This window comes from Somniosus microcephalus, chromosome 4, assembly GCF_052327205.1.
Source record: "Somniosus microcephalus isolate GS21.2 chromosome 4, FLI_Smic_1.0, whole genome shotgun sequence".
Lineage (NCBI taxonomy): Eukaryota > Metazoa > Chordata > Chondrichthyes > Squaliformes > Somniosidae > Somniosus > Somniosus microcephalus.
In genome coordinates this window covers 289630140-289649456 of record NC_140990.1, presented here as the reverse complement: position 1 = coordinate 289649456, position 19317 = coordinate 289630140, and the positions used below count along the sequence as shown (strand labels likewise).

Genomic DNA, 19317 nt, shown 5'->3' with positions numbered 1-19317 from the left:
CACCACCTGTCGCAGACCCAGTCTGGCAGCTGTGTCCTTTAGGACTAGGCCAGCTCAGTCAGTTGTGGTGCTACCGAGCCAGTCTTGGTGATGGACATTGAAGTCCCCCACCCAGAGGACATTTTGTGCCCTTGCTACTCTCACTGCTCCTTCCAATTGGTGTTCAACATGAAGGAGTACTGATTCATCAGCTGAGGGAGGGCGGTAGGTGGTAATTAGCAGGAGGTTTCCTTGCCCATGTTTGACTTGATGCCATGAGACCTCATGGGGTCCTGAGTCAATGTTGAGGACTCCCAGGGCTACTCCCTCCTGACTGTATACCACGGTGCCACCACCTCTGGTGGGTCTGTCCTCCCGGTGGGACAGGACATACCCAGGGATGGTGATGGTGGTGTCTGGGACATTGGTTGTAAGGTATGATTCGGTAATTATGACTATGTCAGGCTGTTGCTTGACTAGTCTGTGGGACAGCTCTCCCAATTTTGGCACAAGCCCCCAGATGTTGGTAAGGAGGACTTTGCAGGGTCGACAGGGCCGGGTGGTCCGTCCGGTTTTATTCTTATTGTTTTTCGTAGCGGTTGTTTACAACTGAGTGGCTTGCTAGGCCATTTCGGAGGGCATTAAGAGTCAACCACATTGCTGTGGGTCTGGAGTCACATGTAGGCCAGACCAGGTAAGGACGGCAGATTCCCTTCCCTAAAGGACATTAGTGAGCCAGATGGGTTTTTGCAACAATCGACAATGGTATCATGGTCGCCATTACTAAGACTAATATTTAATTCCAGAATTGAATTGAATTTAAATTCCACCAGCTGTCGTGGTGGGATTTGAACCCATATCCTCGGAGCATTTGACTGAGCCTCTGGCTTACTAGTCTAGTGACATAACCACTACGCCACCGCCTCCCCTTGGTAACCTTGAGGCGCTGTAGGCCATCAGCAGCTGAAATGTGTTCCACCACAATTTGTAACCTCATGGCCTGGTATATGCTCACTCTACCATTACCATCAAGCCAGGGGACCAACCCTGGTTTAATGAGGAGTGTAGAAGAGCATGCCAGGAACAGCACCAGGCGTACCGAAAAATGAGGTGCCAATCTGGGGAAACTGCAACACAGGACTAGATGCATGCTAACCAGCGGAAGCAGCATGCTGAGCAATCCCACAACCAACGGATCAGATCAAAACTCTGCAGTCCTGCCACATCCAGTCGTGAATGGTGGTGGACAGTTAAACAACTAATGGGAGGAGGAGGCTCCATGAACATCCCCATCCTCAATGATGGCGGAGCCCAGCATGTGAGTGCAAAAGACAAGACTGAAGCGTTTGCAACTGTCTTCAGCCAGAAGTGCCAAGTGGATGATGCATCTCTACCTCCTCCTGAGGTCCCCACCATCAAAGAAGCCAGTCTTCAGCCAATTCAATTCACTCCACGTGATAACCAAGAAACAGCTGAGCACACTGGATAAAGCAAAGGCTATGGGCCCCGACGACATTCCGGCTGTCGCGCTGAAGACTTGTGCTCCAGAACTAGCTGTGCCAGTACAGCTACAACACTGGCATCTACCTGAAAATGTGGAAAACTGCCCAGGTATGTCCTGACAACAAAAAGCAGAACAGATCCAATCCAGCCAATTACCGCCCCATCAGTCTATTCTCAATCATCAGCAATATGATGGAAGGTGTCGTCAAATGCGCTATCAAGCGGCATTTACTCACCAATAACCTGCTTATCGAAGCTCAGCCTTGGTCCAAACATGATCCAAAGAGCTGAATTGCAGAGGTGAGGTGAGAGTGACTGCCCTTGACATCAAGGCAGCATTTGACCGAGTGTGGCATCAAGGAGCCCTAGTAAAATTGAAGTCAATGGGAATCGGGGAAAACTCTCCACTGGCTAGAGTCATACTTAGCACAAAGGAAGATGGTTACAGAAAGCGAAATAAAGAGTGGGACATAGACATGGGATTAAGGTAGAAGCTGAAATATCAAACCTTAAAAACATTTTTAAAAAATCTATTGAATTATCATGGAATGGAGAAATTTGACTGCACAAAATATAAAATGAGTTTTCCGGGGCCAGAGAGGTTGTTCAGCAGTAATTATGACTTAGTACGCCATTAAAAACCCAGTTACACCTCATACAACGAGGCTTAACTTTTTCGGGGGCAGGTATTACAGCGAGATTAGAGTGTAAAAAGTGGAATTTCACACCAATTATGTGATTTCTAAGATTTCCGTCTGCAAGGACTTCAACAGCGCACCCTATGGAGTAGTGGGGAAGCACTGACGGCAACTTCTGGATTTTTGCGTTTAACTGCACCTGTGAGGACGCCAGAAGTTGCTGTTCGTTTCACAGAGTAATGACTGAGAATGCTGACAGTTTTGCCGTCATTACAACTGCAAAATTCGGGCCATTATGTCTTATCTAACCTTTCTTTTACTTCAAAGAATTCAGTGAGGTTGGTCAAGCATGACCTTCCCTTTTGGAATCCGTGCTTACTACTCTTTATATTTTCAGTTTCCTAGATGTTTTTCTATTGCATCTTTGAGTAAGAATTCGATTATCTTTCTTACCACTGACGTTGAGCTAATTGGTCTATAGTTCCAGTCTGTAATGGTCTATGAGTGTCAGCTATGGCTCAGTCAGTAGCACTCTCGCCTCTGAGTCAGAAAGTTGTGGGCTCATAGTCCCACTCCAGAGACTTGAGCACAAAAATCTAGACTGACACTCCAGTGCAGTACTGAGGGAGTGCTGCACTGTTGGAGGTGCTGTCTTTCGGATGAGACGTTAAACCGAGGCCCCGTCTGTTCTCTCAGGTGGATGTAAAAGATCCCATGGCACTATTTCAAAGAGGAGCATGGGCGTTATCCCCGGTGCCAATATTTATCTAAACACTAAAACAGATTATCTGATCATCATCACGTTGCTGTTTGTGGGACCTTGCTGTGCACAAATTGGCTGCCGCGTTTCCTACATTACAACAGTGACTACACTTCAAAAATATTTAATTGGCTGTAAAGCGCTTTGGGACGTCCAGTGGTCGGGAAAGGTGCTATATAGATGCAAGTCTTTTTTCCCTGGACTTGTTCTATCTCCCATTTTGTATGTAGGAATCACATCCGCTGTCTGCCAGTCCTCTGGCACTATTCCCTTTTCTAATGAATTTTATATATGTGTAATAGTGCCTCTACTCTCTCCCTAACTTCTTGTAATATGCGCAGATGCAATCCATCCAGGGGTTTAATCCTCTCTAAGTTTGATTAGTTTATCAATTACTTCCTCCCTTTCTATCTTAAATGTCTTTCTATCTTTTATGTTCTCTTCTAATGCAATGAAGGGAGATATGGGTGGAGAGTGATACAAGCAAGTGTTCAGATATGGCCTTATCTGTGATTGTCACGATGGATCCAAATGGTTCAAATATAATTACTTTCATCAATAATACATTTTCTTGCTGGTGGCTGTAACTTCTGAGAATATTGTTTTTTTCCCATGAGTAAAATCAAAATAAACCTAGGACCAATGACCAGGATGATAAAACCGGGATTCAAAGACATTCATTATAAAATTGCAATTAAAATTATAATGGCGATTGGAATGCTAACCAGTAATATTTGAAATATTAATTGTAATTTTGCTTGGCAGCTAGCACTATATTCAAGCTTCAAGTACAGTACATTCAGTACATGTTCTCAATGGAACATGTTGCGTAAAATATCACTTAAAAGATCTGTACTGGAAATATATCCTTGTTTGAGTATTGTAATTCTCCATCTACTATGAAGACTTTTGTTTTGGTTGCTGTGGTAACCTATTTTTGAGGTAGACTACTGTTTCAGCACAAAGGATGAGTTGGGCCTAAAATTACCCTCGCATTGTGTTGGTTTACAAAAGACTAAAGGTATTTTAGTATTTCTCTCACTATTTGCTTCCATTTTGTGGATATGATAAAAATTACAAAATAAAGTTATTTAATGAAACCAGAGTTGATTGGCTGCTAACTAATGCTGTGCTTCGAACACGATAAAAAGGATTTCTATTCTATTGAAATGCCAGGAAAATTCTTGTAACGGCTTTTTATGTCCGATGGCTTTGGTAGGTAACTTCTCCCACCCTACAATCTTAAACATGATAGAAATTATCCAGTGTTTAATTCTTTCTGAATTGTCTGAAAGCTATACCGACAATGGATTGAAAGAATATTTATATAACCTATGTTAATTTTAAATCTGCACTTTCTCTCTCTAATTTCCAATGTCCAGATTTTAAAAACTTTGCCAGTGTAAACTTGCCATGCTGTAGTTACACCTCCTGCCCATGGTGGGATTACGGTGCCTCTGTTTCCCATTGCCCAGCACAACTGCCAGTGATGACACTGGCTTGGTTTTTGTGTCCTCGCGAGCTGAATCCCGAGCTCCCCTGGTGGTCTTGCTGGCCTTGTCTCTTCTCCAGCTCACCTGCTGTTTCAGGCCCTGCTGCAAGAAAGGCAATTTTCTTGAAAAGGCAATCCTGCTTCTGAGACAATTTAAAAGAAGTTCTCAATACTCTTCTTGTCTCTTCAAGCCCAATTCCTTTGCAGTTTGCTGGCATTCACACATTGCAACACTCCAGTAGATGTAAATACTTGAGCTTTTTAATAAACAGAAATATGCAAGCATTTATAATCTGAATAGAATTCAGAATTATATTAGGGCTACTATTCATCTATTGTTGAGCACACAAACCGTTTTTCGTAATAATTATAAAATGAAATTGACCAAAACAAATCAAACTGGTACTGACACCCATATTTGTAATTGTGCTTGCAAATTAACAAGAGGACATGGAAAATTCTATGTCCCAAGATAACAGCTATTGTCCATTTTCCATTATAGAAAAGCATTGCCATTATTTAAGCATACAGTTAGGTTTTGTAATATTCGAATGCTGCCTTTTTTATTTTTACAGACTTCTAAATGTAAAAATTCTCATCAAGAAACATGTACATTTCTCCCTCCATATAAACTCTTCCACCCACATGCCTGGGTACCCTTTTTCACCTTATTATCACATGGCTGTTCGGCACTCGAGGTCTTGATCATTGACAAGACAATCTGAGAAAATCTTTCTCTTCCCTTACCATGCACCTCCCCATCCCCCTTCAATCGCACTATTCTCACCATTTGCCTATGGAACAAATTGCCCCAATAATATTTTCTCTCAAAAAATTTCCAATTCCTTCCACCTGTAATGATACTTCTGCTGTCTGCTTAATCACTTCCTCACCATTTCCCTCAACATCTTTGGGGTGGAAATTCATTAGTGACCATTTTGGGTCGCTATCATAGCCTGGCCGCTAAATTTAGCGCCGGCGATCGTTAACTTCAGTTTTGGCGCCCCCCAAGAGGGAGGTGGGGCATTAATTCAAGCACTCCACTTCCTTCTTAGAGCACTAACCCCGAATATCGGGGCGGTGCGTTCTGCAGTGCTACGCACTGGGCCACGTAGCGCTGCCACATGGAAGTGCACCTCTCCTCATTAAAGGGGAGGGCCCAAGCCCACAACTCTGCGGGGCCCTACCTGGACAACGGGGAGCGGGGTGCCTTGCCAGCAGCCCGGCACTCGAGGAGTGCTGGGCTGCCAGGTCGCAGCACGAACCCCGTGTTGAAAGATGCAACAGGCCGCGACAAGTAATTTGGACGATTTTTTTTCCCCCCCCACCCGCCGCTTCCCCTTTACTTACCACCCCGCGAGCCTCCTGCCGCTCTGTTCTCGCCCCCGGCTGTCATCGCCCGGCGCAGATTCAGGGGGCAAGGGCCAATTTTGCAGGCCGGGCAAAAATGGGACGCCGCACACATCATCTGTGCGGTGGAGCGGGGCGCTACCGCTGAATTTAGTGGAAAATCATTTGCGCCCCCCCGGAGGCGCAAAACGAGAGGCACAAATGCACTGAATTTCTAGCCCTTTGTTCCCAGACAATCAATTGCAGTCTTTACCTCTGTCACTTGCCTGTTACAGCCAGCCATCTTTATTCCAAGTTAGAGGGGTGCAAATTTGAACACTTCCGGCTCATGACAGACTTAGTTATCAATTGCCAAATCTGGCTTGACCATATAAACCACTACTGTGCCTTGCTCTCTTCAGCCAAAACAACCTATTACTCGAGGATCATGCTGGAGGGCAAGAACAATGGTTTTACATGACCAAATGCCTCCTTAAACCCCTCTTTCCTCATCTCGAACACATGAGGAGCTCATGGACCACTTAAGCTCCAAGATCAAGATCATCCATGCAACTGCTTTTGCTGCTCCACCCCTTCCTCTTGCCCACTGCTTCCTGTCTTCCAACCACCCCAGCCTCGGACCCCCATCTCTTTGCAGTTTCTTGCCTAATGTCTTCCCTCCCCACCCCCTCCAAGCTCATTTTGTCCACACAACCCACCTCCTGCTCCCTCACGCCTAACCACTAAACTCTTTTTCCCAGCTGATGTATTTCCAAAATATGTTGGCTGACATGTGCCCTTGGCTCTGTCACTCCCTTCTTCAAAATTGCCATTATCAACTCCTCAAGAAAGAATTCCATTGCCTCTAAATACCGCGCCATCTCCAACCTCCTTTCTTTCTCTAAAGTCGTTGACTGTTTCCAACACCATGACCATCTGCCCAAAATTCCCAGTTCAAATCCCTCCAGTCTGGCTTCTTGCAGCATTGAAAACGTCTTGGCCAAAGTCACGAATGTTATCCTGTGTTACTGTGACAATGGTGCTTTACCCCTCCTGAATCTTTATTCAGCGTTTGATTACACAAACCTCCTCCAATGCCTCTTCTCTGCCATCTAGAGGACTGCCCTTGCATCGTTCCATTCCTAATTCTCTTAATGCAGTCAGTGCATCAACATTGGGTTCTCTTCCCTGCCACAAACACACACCTGAGTCCACCCAAGATCTATCCTCTGCTTTCTTCACAAACGATTCACTTGTCACTTATTTCACCTCACTTCCTGGCTACCTTCTCAGGTTGAACCAGGCCCTCTGTAATATTGGTGTCCTGTTTCATCCCGAGCTGAGCTTTAAACCCCATATCCTATTCTTCATCAAGACTGTTTATTTCCACCTCACAACAATGCTCATCTCCAGCTCTACCTAGGCTCCTTTGCTTCAGAAATACTTGTATGTACATTTATCGTCTACATACTCAGCGACTACAATGATCTCCTTGTTGGCTTATCCCCCATAAACCTTAACTTGCCCAAAACTGCTGTATGTAACCTGTACCACATGGCGTCTCACTGGTCCATTGCTCCTGTCTTTGATAACCTTCACTGACTCCAGGTCCCCAAAACATGAAATTCAAAATCCTAGTCCTCAACTGTAAATCCTTCCTGGCCTTGCCGCACATTTTCCCTGCAGTCTCCTCCAGCCCTGTATCCCCTTGGGAACATTGTTCCTTTGGAATTCTCTTCCTAAACTTCTCCACCTCACTCTTCATCTTTTGTTAAAAACCTAATCAAAACATGTCTCTTTCATCAAGGTTTTACTCACCTCTCTTATTCTTTCCTTTCCAGCAATATTCGTTCCTTCAGAATGGCTACATCTGTTTCTATTTTAGTAAAGGTATTGCATTGTATTTTGAGCTTCTGCTAGGTTTAGAATGATTGGTTCAAGCATTGCAGATGTTGAGCGTTTCAAGAAACATTGTAAACTGATATTTTCACTAACCTAATAACAATTTCATGAGATTGGAGAAATAAGAAGATTTTCTGGCCATATTCCTAATTCCTTTAGTAAAATTAATAACTGCAGCCCTTGCAATTTTTTTTTACTGGAGCGGTTACAGGAGATTGGTATCATTTCACAGAATCATGTAGTTTGGGTCACGTGGTCCCTTCTGTTGCTTTTGCGAAAGTCAATCAGGTCTAATGCAGTATGTCTGTCTGCATTGCATTACATGTGTGGTGTTTTTGGTACATGAGGAAATTGATTTATATATTCTGACAATGACTTGTAATGTGACTTGGGTCTAAAAGTAACTGTTTTAAATGTTGATTGGTAAAAAGATTATTTAAGACAACCAAATCAAAATCCAGATCTGTGAACATTTACACAGTTGTTCTCTGCATTGGTCTTTCACTTGTTACTGTTTTTTGTTCTTTTTTAGGTGTATGATTGCCGATGAGGTAAGAATATTCATCAAGCTTTATCCCCTAGGTGGAATTGTAATGCTGTAATTAAACATTGCATACCTACTTGCAGTCTGCTACATGTTACCTATCCTTCAGCATTTTGAAAGAGACAAGAGGAAAAAATTAAATACACAGGTAAAGGAATATACAAGAATAATGCACAGAAAAATGGCCAGAGTCCTGGCATTCAATTCTCCAAATATTGATTACGAATCCTAAAATCCCATACAATAAAACAGAATTTTACTTATTCAGTCACTGAGTCACTGGCATCCGATAATATGTTGTGCATTCACCCCTATTATTATATAAAATTGTGTTCTGCAACTCACTGTGAACATCCCCCACAGGAAATCCACTAGAATATTGTAATAAAAACACATAGTGCATGATTTTTGTCACCTTTCCAGTGCTACACGAATCAGTTAATTTTATAAATTTATCCAAGTTTCTTTGCACATAATTGGCTAATACAAAATGTACACCACCTCCAGAAAATGTCTCCCTGCTAATGTGCAAATTTACTCGTTTGGATTCATTCCTATATAAAATTTGTTAGAAAGCAAGCTAGCCAAGCGAATCAATGAAATTGCTCCAAAAAAAATCAGTCCTTTTGGCTGTCATTTTTTTCTCTGTAATTGAAATTTCTAATATTCAAAATAATGTTTAAAAAAAAAAAATGCAAAAAATTATATTTTGTATTCGAACTGTATTTACCTATGCTGTTCTCTTTATTATCCTGTTTCCTTTCTTCTCTTTCTCTCTCTTCTCCCCCCGCCCAGAGGCCGGGTCAGCTGCCAGAAGCCTTGGCTGTAGTTTGTCATGTGAATGGGCTCATTCAGGTTCTTCCTTTCCTGGGCTTCGCAGCCCACTTTCTCTTTTCCTTTCTCCTCTCTGATTTATTTAAGTGCACAAAAATGGCCACCGATTCTGCACTTTTGCTTCTCCTCCCTGCCCAACCAACAGGTTTGTTGGGCCATTTGCTGGCAAGCTGTATGGAGTCAGCATAAAGTACAAATGCATTTCCTGCAACTAAAAGCTGATGTCTAGGAGCTTTGACTGGAGAACTATTTTTTGGGCAGCAGTCGGAAGGTTGGAGAATGATCAGCGGTAATGGGGCACATCTTGGGGTTCAAAAAGGGGCCTCAGATCACCACAGTCTGTCAAACTACTGTTCTCCATTGGCAAGCCAATGAAAAACCACTTTCCATCCATTAGATAGGTAAGGAAAGCTACCAATTAGCAACAAGCAAGCATCACCGATCCACTCTTTCAAATCACTAATTTTTTTCACGCCTAACTACATTTGGGAGCCAACAGCCACAGTATGAACCAATCATAGAAACATAGACATAGAAGATAGGAGCAGGAGTAGGCCATTCGGCCCCTTGAGCCTGTTCCGCCATTTAATGAGATCATGGCTGATTATCCAAATTCAGTACCCTGTCCCTGCCTTCTCCCCATATCCCTTGATCCTTTTAGCCTTAAGAAATATATCTAACTCCTTCTTGAATATATTTAATGAATTGGCCTCAACTGCCTTGTGTGGTAGAGAATTCCACAGGTTCACCACTCTCTGGGTGAAGAAATTCCTCCTCATCTCAGTTCTAAATGGCTTACCCCTTACCTTTAGACTGTGACCCCTGGTTCTGAACTCCCCCGCCATCGGGAACATTCTTCCTGCATCTAGTCTGTCTAGTCCTGTTAGAATTTTATAAGTTTCAATGAGATCCCCTCTCATTCTTCTAAACTCTAGTGAATATAAGCCTAATTTACCCAATCTCTCCTCGTACGTCATTCCTGCCATCCCAGGTATCAGTCTGGTGAATATTCGCTGCACACTCTCCATGGCAAGAACATCCTTCCTCAGATAAGGCGACCAAAACTGCACACAATACTCAAGGTGTGGTCTCACCAAGGCCCTGTACAACTGCAGCAAGACATCCTTGCTCCTGTACTCGAATCCTCTCGCTATGAAGGCCAACATACCGTTTGCCTTCTTAACCGCCTGCTGCACCTGCATGCTTACCTTCAGCGACTGGTGCACAAGGTCACCCAGGTCTCATTGCACTTCCCCTTTTCTCAATCTATTGCCGTTCAGATAATCTGTCTTCCTGTTTTTGCCACCGAAGTGGATAACCTTGCATTTATCCACATTGGGCAGATGCATGGCAAATGCAGTATAATCACCCAACCTGTCCAAATCATACTGGAGTTTCTCGGCATCCTCCTCACAGCACACATGCCCACCCAACTTTGTTTTGTCTGCAAATTTGAAGATATTACATCTAGTTCCCTCGTCTAGATCCATTTATGTATATATATTGTAAATAGCTGGGGTCCTAGCACCGATCCCTGCGGTACCCCACTAGTCACTGCCTGCCACTCGGAAAAAGACCCATTTATTCCAACTGTTTGCTTCCCGTCTGCCAACCAGTTCTCTATCCAAGTCAGTACCTTACCCCCAATCCCATGTGCTTTAACTTTGCACGCCAGTCTCTTATGCGGGACCTTTTCGAAAGCCTTCTGAAAGTCCAAATACACCACATCCACTGGTTCTCCCTTATCTATTCTACCAGTTACATCCTCAAAAAATTCCAGCAGATGAGTCAAGCACGATTTACCTTTTGTAAATCCATGTTGACTTTGTCCGATCCTGTCACTGTTTTCCAAGTACATCTTTTATAATGGACTCTAGCATTTTGCCCACTACCGATGTCAGGTTTTACCGGTCTATAATTCCCCGTTTTCTCTCTACCACCTTTTTTAAATAGTGGGGTTACATTAGCTATCCTCCAATCCATGGGAACTGTTCCAGAGTCTGTAGAATCAAATCATTGAAACTGTTTTTTCAAACTGCTTTCAACTGCCATTTGCCTTCCTCACTCGGGTCATTATGTAGAGCTAAAACATTTATAATTTAGCAGTAAGGTGCGCTACGTATTCAATCTATACCTAATTATGAAGTATGGAATATATTTCTCTTGTTTCCTCTTTATATTGAAAATACTATTTCATCAAATATCCTTTCAGTTTGTAAAGTACTTTCCTTTTTTATGTTTTGCAAATAACTTATCAGTGATCTCCTGCCAATCTGGAGAGATTATGGCGTAGAAATTGACTGTAGCCCCGTTTGGGGCGCCAGCCTCGCCAGGGCGCTAAAAGTAGCGCCCCGGAAGCATTTGCGGCACCCCAAAGAGAAGCGCGGCACTACTAGAGGCGCCCCGCATCCCTCTTGGGGCGCTGCGACTGAATATCACTGCGCAACGTGCCGCAGCGCCACACACTGCGGCATGTCGCGCTGCAGTACTGCAGGCCTTCCTCCCTTTCTTAAAGGGGAGGGGCCTTGTTCTGCGCGATCTGGGGCCCACCTGGGCCCCCGAGGATTGCGAGTGCTGGCAAAAGAGCCCGGCACCGAGGAGAAGTGCCGGGCTCTTGGAACGCAGCCGGCACTCCGCAGGGGGGGGTTCAGGAGGCCGGGGACGGGAGCACAGAGAGGTGCTGGCAGGCGGCCAACAACAAAAATGGCCACCCCGCACCTCTCCTTTAATTAGCGCCTCTACCGCCGCAGGTAGGCCCCCCCTAAACCGGTCGCACATAGCGTCCGGCGGTAAATTGGGGCGCTTCCTAATATCGTGGCCAGGGCGCTGCGCACACCGATGACGTCATCGGTAGCGGCGCAGCGCTAACGGCTAACGCCACCATTAGCGTCCCGCAGAATTTAGCGGGAGGCGTGGCCAGTGGCTTGTGACCCACTTAGCGCCCTTTTAAAGCGCTAACGGGTGGCGCAGCCCACTGAATTTCTAGGCCTATATTTTTAAACCACTGAGCTGTACACTGAGGAGACCTTTAGGTCGTGAAATAGGTTCTGTTGACAACAGCCACCACTGAGTTGGAATTATTTTCATTGTCATTCAGGCATTATTTACACACTGAGACCTTGTCTAATCTTTGGTTCTGGGGAATTGCATTTTAATTTTCATGTTGTTAGGACTGTTTGCCTTGTCCACCCCCATGAGCTCTTATTCTGGCACTGTAATCGGGCCCAGCACCTATGCAATTGCCAGATTTGAAGTTCTCCTGAGCTCTCAATAGTGGCTTTGAATCTACTTCCCGAGCCAGGCCTTGCAGTTTCTAGTGAGGGTTAGAAGAGATTTGTGTAGTTTTTAGCCTATTTACATGCTTACTATCTTACTTGCTTACTATCTTACTCATCTGTTTCTCTCCTAGTTGATTCCTCAGGTGTGAAATTATTGGAGCTGACTCTACATCGCTAGAAATCCAGGACAATGATATTTTTAGCTAATCTGACTAAATTGCTCACTTTGGGCACAGAATCCACTGTTTGGCTGAACCTCATTCTAATCATCCTATATTGGCCTATGCACGAGCGTAGAACCATAGAATGATGCTGCATAGAAGAGGCTATTCGGCCCATCCTGTCTGTGCCGGCTCTTTGGTAGAATTATCCAATTAGTCCTAGGCCCAACCATCTTCAGCTGCTTCATCATCTGGTTATTATCACATTGCTATTTGTGGGAGCTTGCTGTGCGCAAACTGGCTGCAACATTTCCTACATTACAACAGTGACTGCACTCCAAAAGTACTTCATTGGCTGTAAAGTGCTTTGAGACGTCTGGTGGTCGTGAAAGGTGCTATATAAATGCAGGTCTTTATCAATGACCTCCCCTCCATCATAAGATCAGAAGTGGGGATATTCGCTGATGATTGCACAGTGTTCAGATCCATTCCCAACTCCTCAGATAATGAAGCAGTTCATGCCTGAATGCAGCAAGACCTGGATGACATTCAGGCTTGGGCTGATAAGTGGCAACTAACATTTGCGCCACACAAGTTCCAGGCAATGACTATCTCCAACAAGCGAGAGTTTAATCACTGCCCCTTGACATTCAACGGCATTACCATTGCCGAATCCCCCACCATCAACATCCTGGGGGAGTCACCATTGACCAGAAACTTAACAGGACCAGCCACATAAATACTGTGGCTACAAGAGCAGGTCAGAGGCTGGGTATTCTGCAGCGAGTGTCTCACCTCCTGACTCCGCAAAGCCTTTCCACCATCTACAAAGCTCAAGTCAGGAGTGAGATGGAATACTCTCCAGTTGCCTGGATGAGTGCAGCTCCAACAACACTCGATAAGCTCGACACCATCCAGGACAAAGCACCTTGCTTGATTGGCACCCCATCCACCACCCTCAACATTCACTCCCTCCATCACTGGCGCACCATGGCTGCAGTGTGCACCATCTACAAGATGCACAGCAGCAACTCGCCAAGGCTTCTTCGGCAGCACCTCCCAAACCCGTGACCTCTACCACCTAGAAGGACAAGGGCAGCAGGCGCATGGCAACACCATCACCTGCAACTTCACCTCCAAGTTGCACACCATCCTGACTTGGAAATATATCGCCATTCCTTCATTGTCGTTGGGTCAAAATCCTGGAACTCCCTCCCTAACAGCACTGTGGGAGTACCCTCACCACACGGACTGCAGCGGTTCAAGAAGGCAGCTCACCACCACCTTCTCAAGGGCAACTAGGGATGGGCAATAAATGCTGGCCTTACCAGCGACGCCCACATCCCAGGAACAATTTTTTTTTTTTAAAGTCTCACTTCCCTCAACTTTTTCCCAAGAGCCCAGCAAATTTTTTCCTTTCAAGTATTTATCCAATTCCCTTTTGAAATTTTCTATTGAATCTGCTTCCACCACCCTTTCAGGCAGTGCATTCCAGATCACAACAACTCGCTGTGTTTATTAAAAAAAAAGGTTCCTTATGTCACCTTTTTTTTGCCAAAACGTCTGTACCCCATAAGCGGGACCAGACCTGCTCCTGTGTGTTTGGGGAGGGGGCAGTATTCCTCAATCAGAACCACATTATTTTCAGCTGATAGCATGTTTATTGAATAGTATTGAATTCTACAGCTCCTGTTCAGTTCCAGTAAAACTTACACGAACATCAAGTGGTGGAAAATTTGTAGAATAGTGTGAGTCTCGGTCTAATTCCACCTACCACGTGGTGATGTTATATTCTGAAACACTTGCAATGTTTGAGCAGTGTCCAAAGCCCAGTTCTATTTGAGTGCTCGTAGCTGTCATCATGTCCATCAGTGAACCATTGGCATCAGGTTCTCATCCCTTCGTGTCTTGCTTTATGCGAGTTATGTGACAGAAGATGTGTCAAGATAAACTCACCCTAGTTCATATTTAGAATCCTAATGTAGAACCTAATGACCTGATCGACCCATCATTAGAACCTCTTTGAATATATGAGTTTAAGTTTCTTATTTGGAAGCCAGCATTGTTAGCAGTATCAGTTTCAGCCCGTAGAGTCTGTGAGCTGCAGGCTTCGGTTGTACATTAAACCTATTTCAGGTGACGTTAGGATATAATATTTTTCAGAATTATCCAGGGTGTCTCCCTAAAATAGGTCTTGCTGTTTCATCTGGGTTGGGAGATTATTTTATCCTATTTTTATCCACCTTCCCACCAGTGTGTGAGGGTTGCAGGTCTTGTGAGGGTTGTAGATCTTTGCACAGAGCACTTTATTTACAAAACTCAACTTGAGGAAATCCCAGCCATTATTCGATAATATGGTAACTCGATGACAAAGCAGCATTTAGTGACATGGTTAGTGGGGTATATTCTCCAGTGTTGCCATTTGGCCAGTAAACTTCCCAGAGGTCCAGTTAAGGACTATTCTTCTCATTCCACAACTTATGTTTCCATTGATAGTATCTATAAGGCAGCTACAGGGAGTATCCCTCGGACATTGCTATTTAAATTTGTCTTTTTTTCATTTCCCCAAAATGAATTTAGATTGGACAAGTTCCTAATATAAGAATTACATAAGAGTCAGAAACAGGCTATTCGGCCGAACTGGACTATGCTGGCATTTATGCTCCACACGAGCCTCCTCCCACCCCTCATCATTCCAGGAACTCTCAGCATTGCAGTCTTGTGTGTGTGTGTGTTTTTATACAGAATCCTACAGCACAGAAACAGGCCAATCAGTCTAAGCTGGTGTTTATTCTCCACACGAGGTTCCGACCAGTCTATAATTACTTAATGTGAGGAGCATTCATAATAAGGTGGATGAATTAGCTGCGCAAATAGAGGTAAACGAATATGATATGATTGGGATTACGGAAACATGGCTCCAGGGTAGCCAAGGCTGGAAACTCAACATCCAGGGGAATTCAATATTCAGGAAAGATAGGCAAAAAGGAAAAGGAGGTGGGGTAGCATTGCTGGTTAAAGAGGGGATTAACACAATTGAAAGGAAGGATATAAGCTCTGATGTGGAATCTGTATGGGTAGAACTGAGAAATACCATGGGGCAGAAAACGTTAGTGGGAGTGGTATATAGACCTCCAAACAGTAATGCAGAGGTCGGGGATGGCATTAAACGGGAAATTAGAGAAGCGTGCAATAAGGGCACAGCAGTTATCATGGGTGACTTTAATCTACATATAGATTGGGCTAACCAAATTAGTAACAATACTGTGGAGGAGGAATTCCTGGAGTGTATGGGATGGTTTCCTGGACCAATATGTCGAGGAACCAACTAGAGATCAGGCCATCTTAGACTGGGTATTATGTAATGAGAAAGGATTAATTAACAATCTTGTTGTGCGAAGCCCCTTGGGTCAGAGCGATCATAATATGATAGAATTCTTCATTAAGATGGAGAGTGAAATAGTTGACTCAGAGACTGGGGTCCTGAATTTAAATAAAGGAGACTATGATGGTATGAGGTGCGAGTTGGGTAGGATTGATTGGGGAATGTCACTCAAAGGGTTGATGGTGGATGGGCAATGGCAAACATTCAAAGATCGCATGGATGAACTACAGAATTTGTTCATCCCAGTTTGGCATAAAAATAAAACAAAAAAGGTGACTCAACAGGGGAAATTAGGGATAGCATAAGATCCAAGGAGAGGACATAAATTGGCCAGAAAAAGCAGTAAACCTGAGGATTGGGAGCAGTTTAGGATTCAACAAAGGAGGACAAAGGGATTAATTAAGAGGGGGGAAATAGAGTATGAGAGTAAGCTTGCAGGGAACATAAAAACTGACTGAAAGCTTTTATAGATATGTGAAGAGAAAAAGATTGGTGAAGTCAAGCATAGGTCCCTTGCAGTCAGAATCAGGGGAATTTATAATGGGGAACAAAGAAATGGCAGACCAATTAAATACATATTTTGGTTCTGTCTTCACAAAGGAGGACACAAATAACCTCCCAGAGATGTCGGGGAACATAGGGGGAGAAATTGAGCATAGCCCCGTTTGGGGCGCCAGCCTCGCCAGGGTGCTAAAAGTAGTGCCCCGGAAGCGTTTGCGGCCGCCCGCCGGAAATTGAGTGGTAGCGCCCGAAAGGGAAGCGCGGCACTACTGGAGGCGCCCCGCATCCCTCTTGGGGCGCTGTGACTGAATATCGTGGCGCAATGTGCCGCTGTGGCATGTCGTGCTGCGGTATTGCAGGCCTTCCTCCCCTTCTTAAAGGGGAGGGGCCTTGTGCAGCGCGATCTGGGGCCCAGCTGGGCCCCCAAGGATCGGGAGTGCAGGCAAAAGAGCCCAGCACCGAAGAGAAGTGCCGGGCTCTTGGAACGCAGCCGGCACTCCGCGGGGTGGGGGGGCGGTTCAGGAGGCCGGGGACGGGAGTGCAGGCAGGTGCTGGCAGGCGGCCAACAACAAAAATTACCGCCCTGCACCTTCTTTAATTTGCGCCTCCCCGGCCGCAGGTATGCCCTCCTGAACCGGTTGGACATAGCGTCCAGCAGTAAATCAGGGGGGTGCTGCCAAATATCGCGGCCGGGGCGCTGCGCACACCGATGATGTCATCGTTAGCGGCGCAGCGCTAATGGTTAGCGCCACCACTAACGTCCCATGGAATTTAGCGTGAGGCGTGGCAGTGCCGTGCCCGGGCGCCAGTTGGCTTGTGCCCCATTAGTGCCCTCTTAAGGCGCTAACGGGAGGCGCAAGCAACTGAATATTTCCCCCATAGGGTCTAATGAAAGGGAGGAACTGATGGAAATCAGTATTGTTAGGGAAATTGATGGGATTGAGGGCCGATAGTCTACATCCTAGGGTACTTAAGGAAGTGGCCCTAGAAATAGTAGATGCATTGCTGGTCATCTTCCAAAATTCGATAGACTCTGGAACGGTACCCATGGATTGGTGGGTAGCTAATGTTAACCCACTGATCAAAAAGGGTGCAAGAGAGAAAACGGGGAATTACAGACTGGTGAGCCAGACATCGGTAGTGGGGAAAATGCTAGAGTCCATTATAAAGGATGTAATAGCAGAGCACTTGGAAAAAAGTGACCGGATCGGACAAAGTCAACATGGCTTTACAAAAGGTAAATTGTGCTTGACTAATCTACTGGAATTTTTTGAGGATGCAACTGGTAAAATAGATAAAGGAGAACCAGTGGATGTGGTGTATTTGGATTTTCAAAAGGCTTTCGATAAGGTCCCGCATAAGAGATTAACGTGTAAAATTAAGGCACATGGGATTGGGGGCAAGGTATTGACTTGGATAGAGAACTGGTTGGCAGACAGAAAGCAGAGAGTTGGAATAACCGGGTCTTTTTCCGAGTGGCAGGCAGTGATGAGTGGGGTACCGCAGGGATCGGTCCTTGGACCCCAGCTATTCACAATATATATTAATTAATGATCTGGACGAGGGAACTAGATGTAATATCTCCAAGTTTGCAGACGACACAAAGCTGGGTGGGGGTGTGTGCTGTGAGGAGGATGCCGAGAAACTCCAGTATGATTTGGACAGGTTGGGTGATTGGGCAGAAGCATGGCAGATGCAATATAACGTGGATAAATGTGAGGTTATCCACTTTGGTATCAAAAACAGGAAGGCAGATTATTATCTGAATGGCAATAGATTGGGAGAAGGGGAAGTGCAACGAGACCTGGGCGTCCTTGTGCACCAGTCGCTGAAAGTAAGCATGCAGGTGCAGCAGGCGGTTAAGAAGGCAAATGGTATGTTGGCCTTTGTAGCGAGAGGGTTTGAGTACAGGAACAAGGATGTCTTGCTGCAGTTGTACAGGGCCTTGGTGAGATCACACCTTGAGTATTGTGTGCAGTTTTGGTCGCCTCATCTGAGGAAGGATGTACTTGCCATGGAAGGAGTGCAGCGAAGATTCACCAGGCTGATACCTGGGATGGCAGGAATGACGTATGAGGAGAGATTGGGTCGATTGGGCTTGTACTCGCTGGAGTTTAGAAGAATGAGAGGGGATCTCATCGAAACATAAAATTCTAACAGGACTAGACAGACTAGATGCTGGAAGGATGTTCCTGATGGTCGTGGACTCCAGAACCAGGGGTCACAGTCTAAGGATAAGGGGTAAGCCATTTAGGACAGAGATGAGGAGGAATTTCTTTCCCCAGAGAGTGGTGAACCTGTGGAATTCTCTACCACAGAAGGCAGTTGAGGCCAATTCATTAAATATATTCAAGATATATTTCTTAAGGCTAAAGGGATCAAGGGATATGGAGAGAAGGCAGGAACAGGGTACTGAATTTGGATGATCAGCCATGATCTCATTGAATGGCGGAGCAGGCTCGAGGGGCCAAATGGCCTACTCCTGCTCCTATCTTGTATGTTTCTATGTTACCTTCTTCCACCCTGCCCCACCTATTTCATGTATGCATCAAGCGTCCTCTTCAATGTGTCTCTGCTATCTGCTTCAACCACTCCATGTGGCAGCGAGTTCTATATTCTCACCACTCGGCAAAGAAATTCATCCAGAATTCTTTGTTTGATCTGTTAGTGGCTATCTTACATTTATGCCTCCTTGTACTGAACTCATCCATAAGTGGAGACAGTGCCCAGCCTGGTCCGGCCCTGCGGTCCCCGGCCTGGCCCAGCCCTACGTTGTATGAGGATTACATCATTAGGAGATTGAAGATCCTACACAGTAGATACTCTTAATTTCTTATGCAGTTCAGTACTGCCGAAATACACACTATTACACTGGATAAAGTTGTATAGATAAGTCATTATTTGTAAATGAAGGAAGGAGCAAGGAAATCATTTGCTATATATACTGTAAAATAGATGTAATGGTCATACAGTTTTTAATGTTTTATAAGTCACACTGGTGTTAAAGTCTC

General features: G+C 44.9%; 1 protein-coding gene across 5 annotated transcripts in view; it reads left to right on the top strand.

Annotated features, from left to right (window-relative positions):
• Positions 1-19317, top strand: part of zranb3 (zinc finger, RAN-binding domain containing 3) — a 152976-nt gene that overhangs the window by 13765 nt on the left and 119894 nt on the right. For all 5 annotated transcript variants that reach the window (XM_085986606.1, XM_085986608.1, XM_085986609.1 and 2 more), the window contains one exon: positions 8136-8154. In XM_085986606.1, coding sequence (XP_085842732.1) covers positions 8136-8154 — 19 coding nt within the window. The remainder of the gene's footprint in view (positions 1-8135; positions 8155-19317) is intronic.